The 18,693-nt window shown below is 46.8% G+C and overlaps 1 protein-coding gene across 8 annotated transcripts; it reads left to right on the forward strand.

Annotated features, from left to right (window-relative positions):
- The first annotated feature begins 1,999 nt into the window (after positions 1 to 1,999).
- Positions 2,000 to 12,283, forward strand: PIGV (phosphatidylinositol glycan anchor biosynthesis class V). 8 transcript variants are annotated; one of them, XM_068539235.1, is made up of 5 exons: positions 2,000 to 2,050; positions 3,053 to 3,137; positions 5,191 to 5,325; positions 8,510 to 9,631; positions 11,460 to 12,283. In XM_068539235.1, exons 3-5 carry the CDS (start codon positions 5,248 to 5,250, stop codon positions 11,739 to 11,741), a joined length of 1,482 nt encoding a protein of 493 aa, XP_068395336.1. In that variant the 5' UTR covers positions 2,000 to 2,050; positions 3,053 to 3,137; positions 5,191 to 5,247; the 3' UTR covers positions 11,742 to 12,283. The 8 variants fall into 8 exon arrangements, with proteins under 8 accessions (XP_068395336.1, XP_068395335.1, XP_068395331.1 ...); XM_068539234.1 differs by having other exon boundaries at positions 2,024 to 2,050; positions 3,048 to 3,137; XM_068539230.1 differs by lacking the exon at positions 2,000 to 2,050 and adding an exon at positions 2,075 to 2,530 and having other exon boundaries at positions 3,048 to 3,137.
- The last annotated feature ends 6,410 nt before the right edge of the window (positions 12,284 to 18,693 follow it).

Consider the following 18,693-nt stretch of genomic DNA (forward strand, 5'->3'; position numbering starts at 1 on the left):
TACATTCTAGGAGTCTAGAAACAGCAATGCACTGCTTACATTGTTTAATTTAGTCTGGGATTTGTATTACGAAACCGTTTCTTGGTGGTGTGGCATATTTGCTTCTTTATGGAAGTGGCTGGGCGGTGTAGAATCTTTTGGGAGCCCTGGGATACGTCCCTGTCTCTCCGGCTCTCCCACAGTGCTGGCCGCTCAGCTGGCTCCCTGTGTAGATGCAGGCTCCATTTTAGCTGCAGACTCTAAAAGCAGACTGGAGAGAGCTGCCTCCTCCACTACTTACTCACAGCCTTGAAGGCCCAGAACCCCTCCCATCCCACCTAGTCCTCTTCCATTCTGACAAGCCAGAGCTTTGAGAGCACAAGATTCAGCTTCCTTGTTTTCCAGTTGGAGCAGCAGCCAGAAAACGAAACAGGAAACAGAGCGGAAGAGAAGGGGGGTGGGTAGTAGAGAAGGAAAGGAAGGAGAGATTGCAAGAAAGTAGAGCTGAAGAGCTGGACAAAGTTCTACCTCTAAAGGGTGACAGTTGAGCTTTTAAAAAACATTCTGATGTGTCAAAAGAGACCCCTGTCCTTTTTACAAACAGATTTTTGAGAGAATTTGCTGTGAACAGAGGGAACCTTAAGAATGCATGTCTTTTTCCCTTGTGAATTCACAAAGGAAGGATAGTTCATTTCTCAGTTTTGTCTCTGCAAACACAGTACTGCTTGGAGCCTCACAGACTCCTAGAGATTCAAGCCACAACCTTAGGCCCCAGGCACGAGTGTGCCCCACGGCTCTGCCGATTCACTCACATCCCTCCGGAGCTGAGAACAAGGGTGTGTCACCGGAAAACCTGGGGTTCTAAACTCCATTTTTCCCCTTCTCCTCCAACACACCAGAACTAAAACGTGATTTATCCACCTTACACACAACAAATACCTGAGGGCAGTTCAGGCCCCAGGGCCTGAAATGAGCTATAAAGAATCAAAAGGCACAGTCCCCGGCCCCCAGAGAACTGCTGTGGGCTCGCTGTCTTCGCCTGGAGCGAGAGCAACCACCTCTTTTGTTCCCACCCACAGTAGTAGCTGTGGCGGAAGATAAAGCCCTCCCTCCGCCAGGGCTGTGGCCGGAGGCTAACCCAGACCCTAGCTTCGTTTGGAGGGCAGATAACTGAAACCACAGAAGGCTTTGGAATCCTGAGAAACGAGAAATCCACCAACGGAGAAGGATTTATTATCTATTTCCTTTAAGGAGGGTGCAAAGTTGTTCTAACAGTTTCCGTTACAGGGGTCCCAACGGGCCGCTCCTCCCGAACAGACAGTTCTGTTGAGTTAGCTTCTCTCTTTCTTCTGCTTTTTTGGGCCCACTTTCTACAAGAGAGAAACTGCTTGAGTAAGGAAGGAGAGAGGAGTCCTGGGGGGCGTTCTCTGAAGTTTCCTTCATCGCCCTCGTCAGCCACGGGAGGTGGGGCTGCGGGCTGCAGCGGGAGCGAAGGTCCCGGGCAGCCGGAGGAGGGGAAAGTCGGGGGGAAACCCCACTTTCTTCACGCCCAGGACGCAGGGGGCCGCTCCTGGCCACAGAAGCCCCAAGCAGTCTTTTCTTTCCCTTCAGAGAACAGCTATTGTGTGCCAGGCCCTGTACTGAGCTGTTGTTGCCTGACAGCAGGGAAAGTGCGGCTCTGCCTTCCGTTAAGAGGCCGCGGGGCAGCCCCCAGCTCCCAGGGCCTTGGCCCACACGGGAACTCAGTGGATGTTTGTGGGGTGCAACTGGGGCAAGAGCACCGACTCGGAGACAGCAGTCCCGGCGGACTAACTGAAGGCGGGGGGAAGGGGCTGAGGAACCCCTGGTGTCACCAAAGCGGGAAAGTGCCAAGGCGGAGGGGTGCGGAGCCTCCAGGTTACGCCGTCCACACCCCGCTCGCCAGGACTCAACATGGCCGCCGCGGCGGGGGGCGGGGCAGCTCCGAGTCCCGGCAGGAGCGGGGCGGGGCCGCCATCAGCGGAGCCAGTACGCAGGCGCGGCCGCTCGGGGGCCCGGATGGAGGAAGTATGGTTCGGGCCCCGCCTGGGAGGTAGAGACCGGCGGGCGCTGGGGATCCGGCGCCAGCTTGGGAGCCTCGGAGTTCTGGGGGGAGGGAAGTTGTCAAACGGAGGCCGAGGGAAATGAGGCGGAGGCCGCCGAGAAGCGAGGAGCCCCGCCCCTCCACCATAGCGGCCTCCCAGTGCCGCCTCTTCCGTTACAGCCTCCCGCCCTCCCCTGCCTTCCGGCCCTAGGCCGGGCCGGGCCTCGCTGGGCCCCTCGAGAGTAACCTCTGAGCCGTGGCCCCTTTGGGGAGAGGAGATGCCCAATCCCCGCTTGGGACTGTGTCCGAAAGGAAAGGGCTAGAACGGGCTTCGGACCCGGCTAGGCTGGCAGAAGGCGGCCCCTGCCTCGCGGCGGCCAACAAGACCTCTGGTCCTGAGGACCCTGGGTCCGAACACCACCACCCACCCCCCGCCCGCCCCCGAGGATGTTAGTCTTACCCAGAGAGTCCTGGGCTCCGATTCAACAGGTTTTCCTATCTGCTCAGATAGGGCCCTCCCTGACCTAAGCATAGCCAGCAAGAGCATGCGCTGTCATTGGACAAGTCCTGGGCTGGGAGTTGGGAGACCCAGGTTGTAATTCTGGCTCTGAAAGAGCGCATCCCCTTTGGCAGGAGTGACGGCTGGTGGAAAGATTGATGTTTCAGACAAAAGAAAAAAAGACATTCTCCTTAAATATAGCCTTGGGAGTCCCACTTGACCCCAGTGAGCCTCAGTTTCCACATCCATAAAATGGCGATGGTAATTACACAGGGTCTAATGAGATCTCTGATGTAAAAACTCTGGAGAGTTTTATTACTCACCTCTCTGGGGCATATTTATCTCACGGGATAATAGGGTAAAACTAGTTGCTCTGTAAGTGTCCTGCCAGTTCAGAGGGTCCGTGATTTCGTAAACGGGTTGTTGGGAAGTGATGCCCGCAATTAGCTGACAGGGAGAGCTCACTGGCTTTATTTTTGTTTTCACATGGTTTACCTGTAAACTAAGTGTAGGCTACAAGTCTTCTGTGATCGCTGGGTCTAGAGCGTGACTCTGGAGAAAGGAAAGGAAGAATGGAAGCCTGGTGAAGAGGCAGAGGTGGGTTCCGTGCTTTTCTTTTTCCAACTCTTCTGCATGTGGGTGGGAAATGAAGGAAGGGAAAAAGTGAATTCACCCTAGGATGGAGAACTAGCGGCCGTGTAAGGTTGGCTGTGCTTGTTTCTACGATTCCTCTCGATTCGGCGAGTCAGATGTTGGCAGTGTTGGGGGGATTTCAAAAGCTTGCCTTTGAACTGAATTTTGATGAGCAAACCGGTGTGGCGTTTGTGGCCCCTCCCTTCCTCCAGGCTTCCTGGTGATGGAGTAAGCAACAGGCGCCCCCTTGTGCTGAGAGGAAAGAGAACTGTTGCTTATGGCCAGTTTTCTGGAGAAACTGTTTTCCTGTGGCTTCTGTGACTTTGTCGTTTTGCTCTCAACATGAGATATGCTGGGAGGAGTACCCGGAGCAGGGATTTTATATCCAGAGCCAATGAACTGGTGAAGCCATATCCAGTGCTTGCTACTTCCACTCAATTAGAACACAGGCTTAAAATGCCTGTTTGTAGTGCTAGGCCCTGCCCTCATAAACAACCTAAATAAGCAATAGCTATAAAGACGACAAGGCAGAGTGTAATGAGAGCATATCACATAGTCTAGTGAGAGTCAGAGAATTCCAGAAACAAGTGATGACCTAAAGGTTTGATAGGTGTTAGCCAGATAAGAGAAGAAAGAAAAGTCTTCCAGGCCTCCCTGTTAATTTCTCAGTTCTAGTAGTTTTTCCTTTAGGGTTAGTTCTTCACCCCGAGTTGTGGAGCTGCCTCTGATGCTCTTGCCCTTCCTTCTGATTTCCAACTGGTTCCGTAGGAGCCATTGCTACTTCTTTTAGCACAAGGAATTGTTAAAAAAAAAAAAAAAAAAAGCCTTAATGTGCATTCCTTCCCTCAGAGTGGCTTTGCAGTTGTTTATACATTGCTGCCATTCCAACAAAGAGATGGGAAATAACAGTTTTCCCCATCCCTAGTAGTCGACTCTGTCGTCCCCCTAAGTTTGTTTTAGCAATGTGAGCTGGCTGAAGTCCTGCTGAGTGGTGGTTTTCTTTTCCTTCTCCACTTAATTTAACAGACCAGCTGAACACACATCAGAGAGCTTAACTAGAGTGTGTAGTCATTATGGTCTTCCAGTTCAGTTCTATGCCCCACTTTTGGGACTCTGGTTTGGGACCTAGTTTATTATTCTGGGCAACAGAGAAAGGGCACACACTAAATAACAGCAACCACAATATAGATTTGGTAGTACTTCTTCACACTTCAGTCCATTTCACCACCGTGACAATTTCATGAGACAGGCAAAATAGTCCGATCTCATTTTTTTTTAATTAATTTATTTATTTATTATAAATTTATTTATTTATCTTTGGCTGCATTGGTCTCTGTTGCTGCGCGCGGGCTTTATCTAGTTGCTGTGAGCAGGGGCTACTCTTCTTTGCAGTGCGCGGGCTTCTTATTGTGGTGGCTTCTCATGTTGCAGAGCAGGGGCTCTAGACGCGTGGGCTTCAGTAGTTGTGGCACACGGGCTCAGTAGCTGTGGCTCACGGGCTCTAGAGCGCAGGCTCAGTAGTTAGGGCGCGTGGGCTTAGTTGCTCCACGGCATGTGGGATCTTCCCGGACCAGGGCTCGAACCTGTGTCCTCTGCATTGGCAGGCGGATTCTTAACCACTGTGCCACCAGGAAAGTCCCCCGATCTCATTTTATACACAGAGAACTGAGGCTTAGAAGAACAAAATGAGAACTTATGAATGACAAAGTCAGGACTTGAACCCAGGTCTTTAGTTCCTGGATAGGGGCACTCAACAGGCTTTTAAAGGTTTTCTGTGAGCTTAGCTGTCCAGCTTCATGCCTACCTGTGTGGAACTTCCCCTACAACAATACAGTGCTTCAGAGTGACACCAAGAGGTTCCATCTGCCTTTAAGATGCTTTTCCCTCATCTGGAAAGTAAGGTGGTTAAGTTTGCCATAGTAGTCCTGAAGCAGGGGTGATGTTTTCATGAAAAATGCTTTCAAGAATTTACTTTCTGCCCATGTGTGACATTTCCTCCTTGGGTTTTGGAGTTTAGAAGCCTGAGGGAGTTCAGCTCTGGCAGCAGCCCCCCTGAATTCCTGGTGGTGAGAGGATGTGGCCCCTGGACACATCCCGGAAAGAGGTCCTGGGGTTTGCAGTCAGCTGCCGTGTCCTGACTCTGGTGCTGCAGGTCAGTCTCTGATCTTTTGTCCTGAACATGCTATTGCCACATGACTGGGCTAGATGTTAAGAATAGGCCTCATCTTCTTTCCCTTTCCCAGATGCGCCCCCCCCGACCATGTGGTTAGAACTATAGAGACCTAGACCACATAGCTGAAAAGTGGACAGGACTCTTAGATATGACCTATTAATCTCTTATTTTATATTTATTTATTTATTTATTTTGATCTATTAATCTCTTATTTTACATATGAAGTAGCTGAGGCCCAGAAAGGATAAATGGCTTCCTTAAAGTCACAAGGCAAGTTAGAGAAGGACCAGAATCAGACCCCAGGTTTCCTTACTCTTGGGCTAGTGGTCTTTCCAGCAGACCATGATGTTCTGTAACCAGAACAGGTGTGTTCTGGTTTAGGGTGTGACAGCTCAAAGCGTTGCCCTGGGTCCCCTGACCAGGAGACTGAGCGTTGCATCAGTCAGTTGAGTGGGAGAGAGGTGGCACTGTCCTGAGACCATCTGTGTATATTTGTTTAGTCAGCAGTGTCTCCTACTCTTCCCCCAGCTGTGTCCCCTTGCTGTCTCACCCACACACAACCCCCAGAATGCATTTTGCAACTCCCTTTCCCCTCCAAGGCTTCCCTTGATACATATTTTAATCAAATTTCAGGTATATATGAACTATGTATGGTGCCTAGCACAGTGCCCAGTGCTTAGTAGGTCTTCAGTATCTGTTATTGTTGAATGTATGTCAACACCCTAGGGATGTTCTATTAGCATATTATATGTGCCTTTCATCACAAGCACATTCTCTCTGAGGCTCATCGGTGGTTCCTTTGTGGAAAACTCCTTTTTTCTCTCCTCCCCCACTATATGAGGCATAACAGCCTCTGCTGGGTCCCAGGTTTAGTTAGAAGTGTCTTCAGCTTGGAGACTAGGGCTGTTACCTGTGACTGTCACTCCTTTCCCACTTGTTTTCACTGTTTGAAGTGGCCTGATAAAGAAACTGACCGAAAAAGGAAAGAGCCTTAAAAATGAGGTTATACTCCTGTTGCTAGGCTGGAAAACTGACTTGATGATGTCTTTGAACCAGCATCAGCTGAATGATTGACAGAACTAAGGGAGCAATACTGTGACTCGGCATCTGGGATAGGGTACCAGGACAGCTGGGTTCTAATTCAGATGGTGATTTGGAAACAAATATGTTTCCTCTATACTGTTTGCTCAACAACCAAATTTTATTAAGTTCCTGCTCTGGTCAAAGAACTATGCTAGGTGGGAGTATAAAAAGTCACGATCTCTTTTCCCTTAAGTAGCTGACCAAATCTAATGGGGCAAAAAGACATTTAATAATAATGCTATTTCATTATCCTCCCCTCCCCCCCTTCCAGCTTTAAAGCTCATGCCATCAGGTTATACCCCAGTTACCCTTTGTTGTTGCTGTCATCTCTGTTAGCTACAACTCATTCCTCCTCATTCCTTGAAGGTTTTAGCTCCTGATTCACTGTTGCTCTTTCCAGCACTACTGTATATTTCTTGGTGGTTTCAGTATTAATAAAGCTGATACATCTAACCACTATCTCCTATCTTTCCAGTTCACTCCCTCCACTACCCCAGTTCTAACGATTCTTCCACTCCCTCAGGACTTATCCATTGATTCTACCACGGTTTCACTGTCCCTCACCTACCTCATGGCTTCAGCTCCACTTCTTACCCAGCTTAGATTCCATGGTCCACCATGCATACACGTACAACTCACTCGCTCCCTTCTCCCTATGTCTTAATCACAAGACAAAAGCCCAACCTTGGTTAAATTCAATTCTGTGTCTACTCCACGCGTGCATCTGCCCAGAGAAAAGCACACAACTGTGTTAACTAGTCTCTTTGTATTCAATATCATTAACCCAAGTGAGTCCTTAGTGCTACCTGGCAATCTTAGTGTATTTCCCTGGTCCAGTTGCTCACCCATTCTCTCAAATTTTTCTGCACATCAGAATCAGCTGGGAGAGCTAAAAACAATCTAAACGCCCAGGCTGTACCCCATATTGGTTAAGTCATCAATGTTGTGGCAGGAGGGAAACTCAGGCATCAGTATTTTTGAAACTCCTTGGGCGATTCCAGTGCACAGCCTATTTTGAGAACTAGGGTCATAGATGACTTATTTTACACATTTTCCTCTTTTCTCAAGTCTCTAGCACCTTTTCCCCAGCTTGTTTTCCTGAGTGAAAATTCAGAAGTAGAAGCAAGAAGAAGTAACCTTCTGAATACTTCCACCACAGCCATCAGCATACCTACATCTGCACCTCTGTGCCTTCACTACTGAAGGGTGGATGAACTGTCTGTCTCCTCTCTAAGGCCAGTTCCACCTCCACAGCAGATTCCATCCCCTTTTGCCTGCTCCAGCAATTCTTCCCTTTCTCGCCTGCATACTCAGTGGTTTCCTTTCCACTGGATATTCCCACTGGCAAACAAATACTTACCTCCCACCTTTGGAAAAAAAACAACAAGATTTCTTTTGACCCCACAATGTCATTCACCTACTACCCCATTTCTCTGCTTCCCTTTACAGGAAAACTCCTCCAAACGGTTGTCTGTATTGCTGTCTCACTTCTCCCCTTCTCTGCTGAACCCAGTCCAGGCAGTCTTCTCTCTCCTCCACTCCACTGAAGTAGCTCTTGTCAAAGTCACCAATGACATTCCCATTGCTAAAGCCAGCAGTCAGTTTTCAGTCCCCATCTTACTTGACCTATCAGCAACATTTAAGAGCCGATCACTCCTTTGCTTTACTTGGTTCTATGACACCATGCTCTCCTGGTTTCCTCCCTACCTCACTGACCTTCCTTCTTTACCTTTATTGCTAGATCCTCACTCTCTTTCGAGCCTCTAAATGTTGACATGTCTGAGGCCCAGTCCTCGGATCTCTTCTTTTCTCTATCTGCACTTCTTCCCTGGGTGATCTCATTCAGTCTCACACCTTTTAATATCATCCATACACTTATGACTCCCAAATTTGTATCTCTAGCCCTGATTGCTCTCCTGACCCTCAGACTCATCTCACTGTCTCGTTGACCTCTGCACTGGAATGTCCATCTCAAACTTAACTTGTGATTCTTCCCCAACATGTCTGTTCCTCCTCATTTTATTAAATGGTAATTCTTCCACTGGCTCAACCAAAATCCTAGTTCTCCTTCATCCCACAGGCTCTCTTCAATGCCATCATCCCAGACCATCATGCAGAAGCCTTCTCTCCTCCTCGCCTCACCCCCTCCGGCTCTGTGGACCAACTTGTGGAAAGCCTCCTGGGCGGCCTATCTCACTGGGATGCTGAACACTTCCTGTTCATTGCTGAGCATGGCTACCTGTATGAGCACAACTTTGCCTTCTTCCCTGGTTTCCCCCTGGTCCTGTTTGTGGGGACTGAATTGCTGAGACCCCTGTGGGGGTTACTGAGCCTGCGGAGTTGCCTGCTACTCTCAGTAGCATCGCTCAATTCCTTGTTCTCCGTGCTGGCCGCACTTGCGCTTCATGACCTGGGCTGTCTGGTTTTGCGCTGTCCCCGCCAGGCTTTTTATGGAGCGCTGCTCTTCTGCCTCAGCCCCGCCAATGTCTTCCTGGCGGCTGGCTACTCAGAAGCTTTGTTTGCCCTCCTGACATTCAGCGCCCTGGGGCAGCTGGAAAGGGGCCGAAGCTGGACTAGTGGACTCCTCTTTGCCCTTGCCACTGGCGTGCGCTCCAACGGGCTGGTCAACGTTGGCTTCCTCGTGCATTCTCAGTGCCGAGCCTTTTTCTCTTCTCTCGTGGTGCGGAATCCCCTGAGACAGCTCTTGAAGCTGATGGGCTCTGTGTTCCTGTCAGTGCTCACACTTAGCCTTCCCTTTGCCCTCTTTCAATATTACGCCTATACCCAGTTCTGTCTGCCAGGCTCAGCCTACCCCATTCCTGAGCCCTTGCTGCAACTAGCTGTGGACAAGGGCTACCGAATCATAGAGGGAAATGAGCCGCCTTGGTGCTCCTGGGAACTTCCCCTAATATACAGCTACATCCAGGATATCTATTGGAATGTTGGCTTTTTGAGATACTATGAACTCAAGCAGGTGCCCAATTTTCTACTGGCTGCACCAATGGCTATACTGGTTGCCTGGGCAACTTGGACATATGTGACCACCCATCCTTGGCTCTGCCTTACACTTGGGATGCAAAGGAGCAAGAACAAAGAGACCCCAGAGAAGCCTGGTCCTGGATTCCTCAGTCCTCGGGTGTTTGTGTACCTAGTCCACGCTGCAGTGCTGCTGCTGTTCGGCAGTCTGTGCATGCATGTTCAGGTGAGGTGGACTCCTGGCTGGGAAAAGGTGGGAACACAGGCCAAACCCCTTAGTCAGGGACAGGGAGGACATTTAACTTCTCCCCTTTGAGTGACCTGTACCTAATTTATTCATTCAACAACTATTTGGGGATGTTTTTAGTGTGAGTTCCTGGGTCAGATCACTGAGGGTAGAACATAAATAAGCTAAGATTGCTGCCCTAGTAGGTCTTGTGGTCAAAATGGAGAGACAGACATTTAACAGCTTAAATTATAGTATAGTGGGATGGAATTGGAGATACTTTTGAGGTAAAGTATTGTGAAAGCACAGAGGAATAAGTGGCTAACTGGCTGAAGGAGGTGAGGAGGGCATCATATTTAGGCTGGGTCCTGAAGAGTAAGAAGGAATTCCATTTAAGAAGCAGAGGAAGAACATTCTGGGCAAATGGAAGGGCACGTGCGAAGACAACGAGAGTTGTGAAAGGACCTGATCTGACTAAGTTACAGGAATAGCACAGAGGGTATCTCTGGGACCTTCCCCTAACATACAACTATACCCAGAATGTCTGCTTGAATGTCGACTTTCTGAGGTACTCTGAGCTCTGGCAGGTGCTCCATTTTCAGAGGAGCGATCTTGTGCAATGTTCGGTTGGTGGGGAGGATAGAGAGGCATGGGAAGGGTTTGATCATACATTCGATTTTTTTTGGTTCCTGGTTGTGGCCCCAGGTCCACCATAAACCCTGAGGAAGTCTTTTTTTTTTTTTTTAATTTATTTTTTTTATTTATTTATTTTTGGCTGTGTTGGGTCTTCGTTTCTGTGCGAGGGCTTTCTCTAGTTGCGGCGAGTGGGGGCCACTCTTCATCGCGGTGCGCGGGCCTCTCACCGTCGCGGCCTCTCTTGTTGTGGAGCACAGCCTCCAGACGCGCAGTCTCAGCAGTTGTGGCTCACGGGCCCAGTTGCCCCGCGGCATGTGGGATCTTCCCAGACCAGGGCTCGAACCCGTGTCCCCTGCATTGGCAGGCAGATTCTCAACCACTGCACCACCAGGGAAGCCCCTGAGGAAGTCTTTTTGTCTCCATGCTGGCCACCCCTCAGCAGTTGCTGCCTCTTGGAGGCGCACATTGGCTGTTTGTGCAGTTCTCTGAGCTGTGTGACTAAGAGGCACAGGGGAAATAGAAAGGAGCACTCTGTGTTTGTAGCTGGATGAGCTAGTAGCGTGAATGCCAGTGAAGCTTAGAGTTTCAAGGATAGATGAGGGAGACCATTTGGAGACCTGGCTCTGACTTTCCCTAGAGGGACAGTGTTGAACCACAGGATCCCCTGCCCCCTTTCTCTCTGCTTTGCCATCCCCGTGGGATGAGGGAACCGTTTCACGGGGCAGGGGATAAGAGTCCTGGCCCTGGGCTAAAAGTGGACCCCACAGACTTTTTTTTTTTTTTTTTTTTTTTTTTTTGGCCATGCCGCGTGGCATGTGGGATCTTAGTTCCCCAACCAGGGATCTTATCCACGCCCCCTGCGTTGGAAGCGCGGAATCTTAACCACTGGACCGCCAGAGAAGTCCCCTGACCACAACCCCCATAGAATTTTTAGTATCAATTGGCCCATTATTGTGGTAATTAGTGTGTAGCCATGTTTATTTGTAACATTGCAGCACCTGGCTGGTGTCATGCACAGCTTTCTTTATAAGGCAGATCCTAAGCTCTGCTGAATGAATATCTTTTCCAGTGTAATACATTTCTAGTCTTAGAGCTATAGCTCACCCAGCAGCAGGGAAGTCCCAGGCTCATCCAGTTTGAGGCAGTAACATTCCAGTAATTGTGTGGGTTTTCCCCCTCTTATGATTTCCAGGTTCTCACCAGGTTTTTATGCTCCTCCACTCCTATCGTGTACTGGTTTTCAGCTCACTTGCTTCAGGATCAAGAACCGCTGCTGAGATCCCTAGAGACTGTGCCTTGGAAGCCTCTTTCAGGGGACTCCCCACCAGGACAAAAGGTCCCCAGAAACTCTATCATGGGACTCTTGTACAACTGGAAAACTTGTTCTCTGGTCACACGATGCATTCTAGGCTACTTCCTGACTTACTGGCTCCTGGGACTACTCCTGCATTGCAACTTCCTACCTTGGACATGACCTGGAGACTTAGGGGACAGGCTTGAAGCAGACTTAACCAGGGTCTGAAAGTACAGATACATGCTGGGGCTGCCTGAGCTGCCCTGGAACCCTTACTCTGCCCTGTTAGAACCTCTCTCTCCTTGAAGGTTGGTTAGGAATGGGAGAAGTGTGAGCCTCTAGAGAGCCCCTTCTGGTCCTGGCTATGGCAGATTTTAAGGTAGTAACTATTTTCTCTGTAAATGAAGAAATATTCTTCCAGGTCTAAAGCATACCTGGATCTGTCTTGTCAATCAACCATAGCAGAGATAGTCTTAAACTTACCACCCACCCACACGTAAATTTAAATGTAAATTATTTAAATGTGAATTTCATCAAAGGCTCTAGGTGACAAGCTGGTCATCCACGCAGTGATGGTGGAGGCCTGGACAGTGTAGCCTAAGTAAGATGGGACCATCTTTCCTAAATGGGACATTGTTTCTGATGACTTTTTTCATGATTTGTTCACTTATTTATATGAAAAACCTTACAAAGATATGCAAATTAAACAACTTTTGATTATATCTGCGATTAATTACCTTTTTATTTTTATTTTTTAAATTATTTTATTTTATTTTATTGGCTGCACGGCTTGCAGGAGCTTAGTTCCCTGACCAGGGATTAAACCCGGTCCACAGCAGTGAAAGCACCGAGCTGGAGCAAGCACCAGTGAATTCCCATAAATTACCTTTTTAAAAAAATAATACAAATTAAGGGCTGAGACCCTGCCACATACTCTGCATCCACACTTCATTTGGATATTAAAGGTCAATTGATGCAAAAAAAATTAATACAAGTTACTTGGGGGAAAAAAGTCATGGTAAGAAGAACGTTGCATGAGGAGGCAGGAGGCCTGGATTCTGGTCCTCCCCGTAAAGCCCCACTTACCAGCTGTGTGACCTTGGGAGAGTTTTCAGAGCCTTAGTTACCTCTCCTGAAACTAGGGGAAAATTACATTATCCTACTGGAAAAAATATCCAGTTCTCCTCTTTTCAGCACTCCGAGGAGTAACTTCAGTGATGTTTCCTTTGAATGAGGGAAAGCAGTGACACTTGGCAAATAAGGCTCCCTGTCCTGTGTAAGTAAGCTTGCCCAGGGGCAACTAAATGTTCAATGTGTGAGCAGTGACTGGTTTTCCTGCCCTGCCCGAGTGCCTGTGCTTTCTTGATTGGTAGGTAAGGGTCAGATGAGCCAACACAGCAGCAGGAATTGATAAATTGTAGGTAAGTCCAGGGTTGAATGAAATGGTATCTTCCTGGTCCCCATTTGGTAATGGGCTTGTCTCTATAATTGTAGTGAAATCTTGACCCCTGCTGAGCTATTTTTTCTCATTCTTTGAGCCAGGTAAGAGGCTCTGCCTCATCACCACTCTTTCCCCGTTTGAGCCAAAAATTCCAACAAGCAGAAACTTGGAAATAGATGGATTGACACGCTCCCTCTGACCATGACTGAAAGCTAAACTTGCCAGCTGAAGGGAAGCTCCTGGCTGAGCCCCAGCACCCTCTGTTGGAGCTCCTAGTCAGCCTGGCCAATAAGCATTTCCCATCCATCGCCCCAGCTTTAGCACAGCTGAGAGAATTTGGTCCAGAGTCAAATGCTTCTGAAAATGTACACACAGATCGGGACAGCCCTCTGCCTTCTGCCAAGACACCCGAGTGCCCTTCTTGGCAAAAGATGATCACCCCTGCCCTAGTGTCCCTCCAGTTGGCAGAAACTGTTCCCTCCCTCCTCACCCACAGCTGCAAATCTGGGGACTTCCACCCTGTGTGCAGGAAGAGTTGAGAGCCTGATTCAGCTCTTTATTGCAGAGGTAGGAGTACTAGACTGTTTGCTCTCATGGATTGACCTCTTTGCCTCTTTTGGGGGGATAATCAGGACTGATTGTTTCCCTACTGGAAGAGGTGACTCAAACTCCGCAGGGTAGGGGGTGATTTCACTGCTTTGGCAGTCTCAGCTTAACGTTCACACTAGACCTCGTCACCCCCAGAAACGAATGATTTCAAGGACCGGAAACCCTATAAGTGCGAACCTCTCATTTCTCAACGAATAACAAGGAACTAAATCACTCTGGTATTTTGCAAAGATCAGTTACAGCTGATCATAGAGGAGTTAAGTGAGGACCCCAGCTAGGTGGACATACCTGGTGTGACCTGGAGATGGACACAGTTTTCTCTCTGACCTTGGAGGGGTCTAGTTCTCTAAGGATCTAAGGAATGGGCTGATTTTATGGCCAGCAGCTGTCCTTTTACTATCCTATTAACAGTCTTTAATAGCCTGCGAGAGGGATATGAAGGGCCCAAGGCAGGAAGCTTCCTGTTTACCCTGAGGTCTAACAATGCTGCAGCTGGGTTGGGCGGCTACAATTTCAGAGAAAAGTCATTTCCTTCTGAGACCCAGCTAAAACAGAAACCAGACGCTTTATGTACCTAGAAGTAGATGCTTTTTTGTTCTTTAATGAAGGTGGGAGGAGAGGGAGCCTTTGACATGGCTTTACCAGTCCCCCTGGAAAAAAAAAATCACTTTTCTTAAACAGACCCTCTCACCCTCATCCAAAAAATGTAGTGTGTGCAGGCTCATGGGATTTGCAACTGATTGATTCTTTCAGCAATTGTTTAGTAAGGCCTGTTTTAGGGGACTAAAGAAGACTCGCCCTGCCTCCTGTCCTCAAATAGCTGCCTGATAAGAGTTTCTAGCAGAAACACAGGAACGTTAGTCAAGGAAAAAACTAATAAATTCTGGGGAATGAAGAAATACTTAAACTTCTTGCTCAATATTCTCTACTTGAACTTTTTATGGTGAGGATGAATTAAAATTTTACTTGTATGCTTTGGAAAAGGTAAGTGTGGTACAGAGTAAGTTCTCTGTAAATTCACACAAGATGGAGATCCCTCCCAGCTTGGAATACTTGAAAAGACTTTGTAGGGAATGGCCTTTGAGTTGGACTTTGAAGAACAGTAGGATTTGAAGTTAAGGGCAGAGAATGAATATAGGAAGCAGGAAACAGAACAGGACAGGGAGAGCTCAGTTTGAGTGGAACTGAGGTATTGTCATTATTGTGGTCTAAGCATTGAAATCAGCCCCAAGCCCAGCTCCACTGTGTACTAGCTGTGTAAAGGTGAGCCAGATACTGAATCTCTAGGCCTCTGTTTACTCATCTGTAAAACATGGATAACACTATCTACCTCATAGATATGAATAATAATATTATCTCTCTCAGAGTTATGTGAATTAAATGAAAAATGTTTAGAACAGTACTAACACAAGAATAGCTGCATTTTGGACATGTTGAGTTTACAATGCCATCAGCACATTCATATGCCAGGAAATGTGGACCAGGAGACAAGGAGAGGGGTCAGGGAGCCATCCACACAGACATGATAATTATAGCAGCCATGATATTGGATGGGATTGTCAAAAAGAAAAAATGTAGAGAGAGAAGGAGGGCCTGTAAAACCTTGGGCAAGTGACTCAACTTCTCTAAACCTGTTTTCTCATCTCTAAAATGGGGGGTGACATCACTTACCACACAGAGTAGTTATGAAGATTAAATGAGATAAAGCACTAGATAAAACACTAGCATAGCACGTAGTACATAGTAAGAACTTAATGAATGGTAGCTTATTTTTATCATCATCATCATCGTTATTGTCGTCATTAAAAAACCAGAAACAAATATTATCTGCTGTACACAACATTGTAAACCAACTATACTTCAATAAAAAAAAATTTTTTTTTAATTGCCTTTCTTTTTAAGGCTGAATAATATTCCATTGTATGTATACACCACATTTTGTTTATCCATTCATCTGTTGAGGGATATACTTGGATAGCTCCACCTTTTGGCTATTGCGAATAATGCTGCTATGAACATTGGTGTACCAATACCTGTTCAAGTCCCTGTTTTCAATTCTTTGGGGTATATACCCAGAAGTATATATTGCTGGATCATATGTTAATTCTATGTTGTTGTTGTTTTTTAGGAACTGCCATATTGTTTTCCACAGCATTTGCATCATTTTGTATTCCCAGTAGCAATGCACAAGGATCCAAATTTCTCCACATCCTCACCAACACTTATTTTCCTTTTTTTTTCTTCTTCTTCTCTTTTTTTTTAAATACTAGCCATCCTAGTGGGTGTGAAGTTGTATCTCACTGTGGTTTTGACTTGCATTTCCCTAATGATTAGTGATGTTGAGCATCTTTTTATGTGCTTATTGGCCATTTGTATACCTTTGGAGAAATGTCTATTCAGATCCTTTGCCCTTTATTTATTTATTTATTTTGGCCACACCACGTGACATGCAGGAGCTTAGTTCCCTGGCCGGGATGAACCTGCGCCCCCTGCAGTGGAAGTGCGGAATCTTAACCACTGGACTGCCAGGGAAGTCCCCCTTTGCCCTTTGTTTTTTTGGCTGCTTTGGGTCTTCACTGCTGCACGCAGGCTTTCTCTAGTTGTGGTAAGCAGGGGCTACTCTTCATTGCGGTGCGCAGGCTTCTCATTGCGGTGGCTTCTCTTGTTGCGGAGCGTGGGCTCTGGGCGCTTGGGCTTCAGTAGTTGTGGCACGTGGGGTCAGTAGTTGTGGCTCATGGGCTCAGTAGTTGTGGCTCACGGGCTCTAGGGCACGGGCTCAGTAGTTGTGGTGCACGGGCTTAGTTGCTCTGTGTCATGTGGGATCTTCCCAGACCAGGGATCGAACCCGTGTCCCCTGCATTGGCAGGTGGATTCTTAACCACTGTGCCACCAGGGAAGTCCCTGCCCATTTTTAAATTGGGTTGTTTGTTTGTTGTTGAATTGTTGGAGTTCCTTATATATTTTGGATATTAATCAGATATATGATTTACAGATATTTTCTCCCATTTCATGTGTTGCCTTTTCACTCTGTTGATAGTGCCCTTCAATGCACAAAAGTTTTTAATTTTGAAGTCCAATTTATCTATTTTTCTCTTGTTGCCTATGCCTTCAGTGTCATATGCAAGAAATCATCACCAAATCCAATCATGAAGATTTTGCCTTATGTTTTCTTCCAAGAGTTTTATAGTTTTAGCTCTTATGTTCATGTCTTTTATCCATTTGGGGTAAATTTTCTATGTGGTGTAAGGTAAAGGTCTAACATTCTTATACATGTGAATATCCAGTTTTCCCAGCACCATTTATTGAAAAGACTGTCCTTTCCCCATTGAAAGGTCTTGGAGGTCTTGTCAGAATCTTTTGACTGTATATGCAAGGGTTTATTTCTAGGCTCTCTATTCTATTCCATTGATCTATATGCCTTTCTTTATGCCAATACTACACTGTTTTGATTACTGTAGGTTTGTAGTAAGTTTTGAAAACAGGAGGTATGAGACCTCCAATTTTATTCTTCTTGTACAAAACTGTTTTGGCTATTCAGGGTCCCTTGAGATTTCATATTAAATTTAGGTAGTCAAAGCTTTTTTCTTTTTTCTTTTGGGCTCATAATTTCTTTGGCAATACAATTACCTCAAAGTATTTTTGGAGGGGCTTCCCTGGTGGCGCAGTTGTTCAGGCTCCGCACTCCCAATGCAGAGGGCCCGGGTTCGATCCCTGGTCAGGGCACTAGATACCACAGGCATGCCACAACTAAGAGTTCGCATGCCACAACTAAGGAGCCCCCCGCTGCAACTAAGACCCGGCGCAACCAAATAAATAAATAAATAAATAATAAAAATATTTTTTAAAAAGAGACAACATTGTAAATGAACTTTACTTCAATAAAAAATAGACAGTAGGGACTTCCCTGGTGGCGCAGTGGTTAAGAATCCACCTGCCAATGCAGGGGATACGGCTTCAAGCCCTGGACCAGGAAGATCCCACATGTCATGGAGCAACTAAGCCCGTGCACCACAACTACTGAGCCTGCTCTCTAGAGCCCACGAGCCACAACTACTGAGCCTGAGCGCCACATCTACTGAAGCCCACGCACCTAGAGCCCGTGCTCCGCAAGAAGAGAAGCCACCACAATGAGAAGCCCACACACTGCAACAAAGAGTAGCCCCTGCTCGCCGCAACTAGAGAAAGCCCACGTGCAGCAACAGAGACCCAACGCAGCCAAAAATAAATAAATAAATAAATGTATAAAAAATAAATAAACATTAAATTAAAAAAAAAAAGAAGTAATGAGACACAAGCTTTAAAAATATATATATATTTTTGGTATATAAGTCAGAATTCTCCAGAGAAACATAACCAATAGGATGTACATGTGTGTGTATCTATATCTATATGTATGTATGTATCTATATACGTACAGAGAGAGAGAGAGAGATTTTAATGAATTGGCTCATATGATTGTGGAGGCTGGCAAGTCCACAATCTGCTGAATAGGCCAGCAGCTGGAGACCCAGTGGAAGAGCTGATGTTATAATTTGAGTCTGAAGGCAGTCTACTGGCAGAATTACCTCTTTCTCAGGGAAAGTCAGTCTTTTTTCTATTAAGGCCTTCAACTGATTGGATGAGACCCACTCAATTTATGGAGGATAATCTGCTTTTACTCAAGTCTACTGTTTTAAATGTTACTCTCATCTGAAGAAAAACCTTCACAGAAACATCTAGATTATTTGACCAAGTATCCGTGTACTATGGCCTAGCTGAGTTGACACACATAATTAACACAACAGATTTCTGCTCTATCTGCTTCTAGTCAGATCCATGTGACACTAACCACACTCAAGTTCTTTCATAGATAGAATTCTCAAGCTGATATATTTATATCCTCATCACCCCCTTGCCTCACTCTCAACGTAATGGTGGCTACATTGAAGTCATATGAAGTAAGTGGAAAGGCCACACTCTTCACCTGCTATTTGCCTTAGAGGTGATCACATCTTTCACCTCATGTTGTTCAAGACCTTTTTCGATCTTACACAATTTGTAGTCAAGAAGCAGTCATCTGCTTTCCACCCCCACCCCCCACCC

This window comes from Eschrichtius robustus, chromosome 3 (genome assembly GCF_028021215.1).
Source record: "Eschrichtius robustus isolate mEscRob2 chromosome 3, mEscRob2.pri, whole genome shotgun sequence".
NCBI lineage: Eukaryota > Metazoa > Chordata > Mammalia > Artiodactyla > Eschrichtiidae > Eschrichtius > Eschrichtius robustus.